General features: G+C 25.1%; 1 protein-coding gene across 1 annotated transcript; it reads left to right on the top strand.

The window, feature by feature from the left end:
* Positions 1-326: 326 nt before the first annotated feature.
* ENU1_135460 (zinc finger, C3HC4 type (RING finger) domain containing protein) lies at positions 327-4,244 on the top strand (the record flags this gene model as incomplete). The annotated part of the gene is made up of 1 exon (XM_008860172.1): positions 327-4,244. The coding sequence occupies one exon, from the start codon at positions 327-329 to the stop codon at positions 4,242-4,244; it is 3,918 nt and encodes a 1,305-aa protein (XP_008858394.1).
* Positions 4,245-4,804: the final 560 nt, after the last annotated feature.

Here is a 4,804-nt window from a genome sequence, read left to right as displayed (position 1 = left end):
GGAAATGTAAGAAGTGTCATTAATTTTTTTGTTATATTTTTAAAAAGATATTTTAGAATGACTCTCTTTTCTTAAAGAAATTAAATGTTATTACTTTAATTTTAAAATATTTCAAAGAAATAAAAGAATCAGTTAATTTACAACAACAGTGAGTGTAATAACAAATTTTTTGTTTTAGTGTTAGATGAAAATATAAAATAACCAAAACAATTTTAAATTTAATAACAAAATGATATAACAATTATAGTAAAAAAATTGTAATACAAAACAGAATTTGTGATATGAATTTTAAGAAAAAGAAACCCTAAAATTCAGTTAAATAACTAATGGAAGAAGAAGAAGTGAATGTAGAAGATTTTTGGAAAGAATATTATAACGTACCATTATCAACTTTATTGTTTAAATGTAGTGGAATTATTCCTTTATGTGTTTGTCAACATCAAGGAGATGGAAAACATAGAGAAATTATTTATAGATGTAAAACATGTGGAATAGATGATACTTCGTGTATTTGTTCTACTTGTTTTTCAAAAGGGAACCATGAAGGACATGACGCATATGCGTATGCAACAGCAGGAACATTTACATGTGATTGTGGAAATGAACGTGCATGGAAAAGAAGTGGATTTTGTAGTGAACATGGAAATCAATTTAAAGGGAATGTTGTTGAACAAATACCTTCAGAATTTAAAGGGATTGAGATTGTTTTAGAAAAAATGATTAATGAAATAGCAATTCAAAGTCAACAAGAAATGAACTCGAAAGTACAAAAAATTCTTATTGTAATAAATGCACTTACATCATGCAACTTATTTTTTCTTCTCTTTGCTGATATTTGTAATAAAAATATTCCTAATTTTATTCATTCTTCAATTAAAGAAAAGTTAAATAAAAAATCATTATCTTATTTTGAATATTTCTTTGAATTATGTTTTACTCGTGGAATTGGTTGTGAGAATTTAAAAGAATTTTTAACTAAGTATATGACTGAATTACATCTCTTTAAATTCTCTCCTGAAATAATTTATCAATTGTCTATTGACTCAATTAGTGGATCATTTAATAATGAAAAGCTAGTACAAGATCTCACATTTCATTTTACTAATTCTAAAGATGATTATATCAAATATTATTTTAAATCAAATAGATTAGAACATACTTTAGATTTAATGTGTACATTATTTACTAAAATTTTTTGTGGGAAAAAAATATTATATGAACAAGAATATTGTAGTAGTCTTAAAACTGCTAATGTTCTCAGTGATAATTTTAATAACTTCTTATTTTGGTTTATTGTAGAACATCCAAAAATGCCAGTTGTTGATTTTAATGATTCAATTTACAATAAATTTATTCAAGCATTGTCATTATGTTCTAATTCATTACCAATTCTTATTAAAGAAGGAACACATGTTGAGTATGATAATTATTATTTTGATTCTACAAGTTATGTTACTGAAAATTCAATTGAAATGATTGAAGCCATTGTTGATACTGCTTCAATAAATTCATTGTTCAGTCATTTCCCTTTAATACATTCTCAAGTAATGAAATCAGTCAGAAAATATTTAGTTGATGTACCAATAATTAATGTAGAAGATGAACAAATTCATTTAAGACTTTGTGGAAAAAATCAACCAGTATCACCTTTAAGTCCTTTACTTAATTTTTATTGTGAGGTATTATTACATTTAAATAAAAACAATAAAAAGCCAGAAATATCAAATGAAGATGCTTTATTATTAATTGAACATGTAATTTTATCTCAGGTATTTAAAGAACAATATATTAATGGTGATTGGGTAAGAAATGGTGGTGAAGCTGAACAACAATTCTATTACTATGTTAGTCCTTATTATTTTCAACCAATTTTACTTGACCTTACACTAGCTCAATTACTACTTTCTTATGTTTCACCAAAACAATTTTTTTTAACATCATTTGTTATGTTTAATTTGTTGGGCATTAATTTAAGTAATATTGACCTTACAAAAAAGTATCATCTCTCTGATCTTCAGATTGAATCATCATATCAAGTAACTGGATTTATTCGTTCTTTAATAGAAATTTCAAGAGAACAAACAATCACATCAAATCTCAGTGATTCTGAGATATTTCAACAAATGATTCTTCATTTTACGGCTGCTGGAATTTCTGCACCATCACTAATTGTACAACAAACTCCATATGATAGTTTACCATTAGAAAGGAATTATGATGTTGTTTGTGAAAAAAAAGGAATAATTAAAAAGAAGTTATTATCTCAAATTAATCCAGTATATCCATTATTTGGTCAAATTCATCGTGAGTCATTAATCAAACAAACAATTTTTAATACCAAATCAATTAAAAGTAATAGGTTTGAGTTTGGGTTTAAAGATGAACTTGTTTTTGATGGTATTAAACAACTATTAAAATCTATTTGGGTATATAAATTCTTTGTTCAATTAATACAAAAACTAAATACAAAAAATAAAAATTGCATTTGTGATTCTATAGAACTTGGAATGTTATTTATTCATGACGGATATCACTTTCACTTGTTTGAATCAAATGAATTTCTCAAAAATGAAGAATTTAAAGAAGTTGTTAAAACAATTGGATATTTTATTGGTATTCACAGAAATGAATTACCTGGAAGTAAAGAGTTTGTAAATGAAATAAAAAGTTATTTGTTAGAAGGATTTTCATCAGTTCCTGAACATTCAATATTGCAAAGTGATATTGAAGTGAAAGAAAAACCAAAGATGAAAAAACAAGAAATGAAGAAAAAGATTTTGTTATTAATGAAAAAGAAACAAGAGTTATATCATAAAAGTATTGAAAAGATAACAGAAAATAAAAATGATGAATGCGTCATTTGCCAAATGGATGAAAAAAGTCCAATGGGTAGACTTATTTTTCTATCTGGAAATGGAGGTGTGGAGATTCAAAGAGCTAATGAAGGTGGAAAAACGTTTGCACCATTAAATGTTACGACATGTTCTCATCACGTTCATTTGAAATGTTTTGAAGAGATGAGAAATGAACGAAGTACTTGTCCTGTTTGTGTAAATAACTATTCTCATTTTATGCCACTAAGCAGAAGTATTATCCAAAATGGAAAAACAAAAGAATTTATTAAAGAATCATTCAAATCAATACTAGAAATAGAAATTGAAGATGGAAATTCATTTGATGCAATGACATGGTGTATACACTCTACTATATCATCAATTGAACTTGCCTTAAGAAGCGGAATTTCAATGAATGAAGAAGATAAAGACCTTATCTATTCAATGTTTTTAGCAATTCAAATATTATCTGAAGAATATGAATCAAATAAGAAATTTATAATAGATAAAATTGATTTGGTTGATCCATTTTTTGTATATATTACACTTAAGGCATTTAAAGAACCAACAGAAATAGTTCATAAGAGTCAAGTTAAGGGAGCATTAGCTGTCATTGCAAGTAAAGAACCTAAATTACTTAAAGGAAGAACATTAGAAAAGTTTAGTAAAAAAAAACTTGAATGTGTTGAATGTTCAGAATTTGAAAAAATTAACACTCTTCAAGAAGCCATTAATAAATTATGTGAAACTTATCAAACAAGTATTAATTTATTAAATAAATGTATAAACGAAAAAGAAGAAAAAATTAATTTCTTACAATATATAAATGAAGTCAGTAATATTTATGCATTAACCATTCCAAGCATCTCTCGTCCATTTGAATTTAAACATTTACCAAAAACTATATTAAAGCTTGTTAATAAATATTCAATTGAAAAATGTTGTAATTGTCATGAAACTGATGGAGATGTTTTGACAAAAAAAATTTGTTTAAATTGTGGTTGTCTTGTTTGTAATAATTGTTTCACAGAACATCGTATAATTTGTACGAATGGATTTGGAATCTACCTTGATGTTTCACGTGGAGCAGTTTGTTTATCTGAAGATGATATTGAAAAAGGAATTGTTGTTTATGAGAATAAATACGGAGATAACTTCACTGCAACTACTATTCAACAAAGTGAATTTCTCTTACAAAATGATAAATACCAACAATTTAAAAACGCTTTTTTAAGAGGTTCTATTCTTCAAAGTTCTTTGTTTATTGAATTTAATGAAACAAACTTAGAACCAATATTTGCAAATCAACTTGGTGAGATTTTAAGTGATGAAGAACCTCAAATACTCCAAAACCAAAATGTGGATGAAACAGAAGCAAATAATAATGAAAATCCAAACTCTTCTAATTAACTTGATTGATTTTATTTAACTCTTGTTATAAACTATTTATATTTTGAAATAAAAAAGGTACTTTTCAATCAAATAAAAAATGAATCAAGTAATTAACTTTTCATAAATCTTGAGTTTTATCAATTGACAAAGAAAGAACTACGTATAAAAATAAATAATTACACAGTATTTGTTTATTACCACTTCTTATACCTCTTATCAAAGAATAATATAAAATAATAAGTAGTAGTCAATTTACTAGTGTAATTTTAATATAGGAAATAAGAAACAAAAAAAGATGGATAAAAATAAATATATGATTAACAAAAGATATAAAGGAGGAAAGAAATAATAAAATTTGAGAATAGAGAAGAAGAGAAAGAAGAAAATATGTTTAAACAAAAACATAGCAAACAGATAAAATGAAGAAGGGATATAGTTATGAAAGATGATTGAAGTATTAAAGAAAAGTAGTTAGTATTGATAGGTTGTTATGGGAAATGAAAATAAGCAAAGAAATAATACATCTAAATAAAATAAAAAATGAGTAAAATATTTTAAATCAATAGATTATTGATCAT

This window comes from Entamoeba nuttalli (assembly GCF_000257125.1).
Source record: "Entamoeba nuttalli P19 unplaced genomic scaffold asmbl_5656, whole genome shotgun sequence".
NCBI lineage: Eukaryota > Evosea > Mastigamoebida > Endamoebidae > Entamoeba > Entamoeba nuttalli.
The sequence above is the reverse complement of the archived record's forward strand: the minus strand, read 5'-3'. Positions and strand labels throughout refer to the sequence as shown.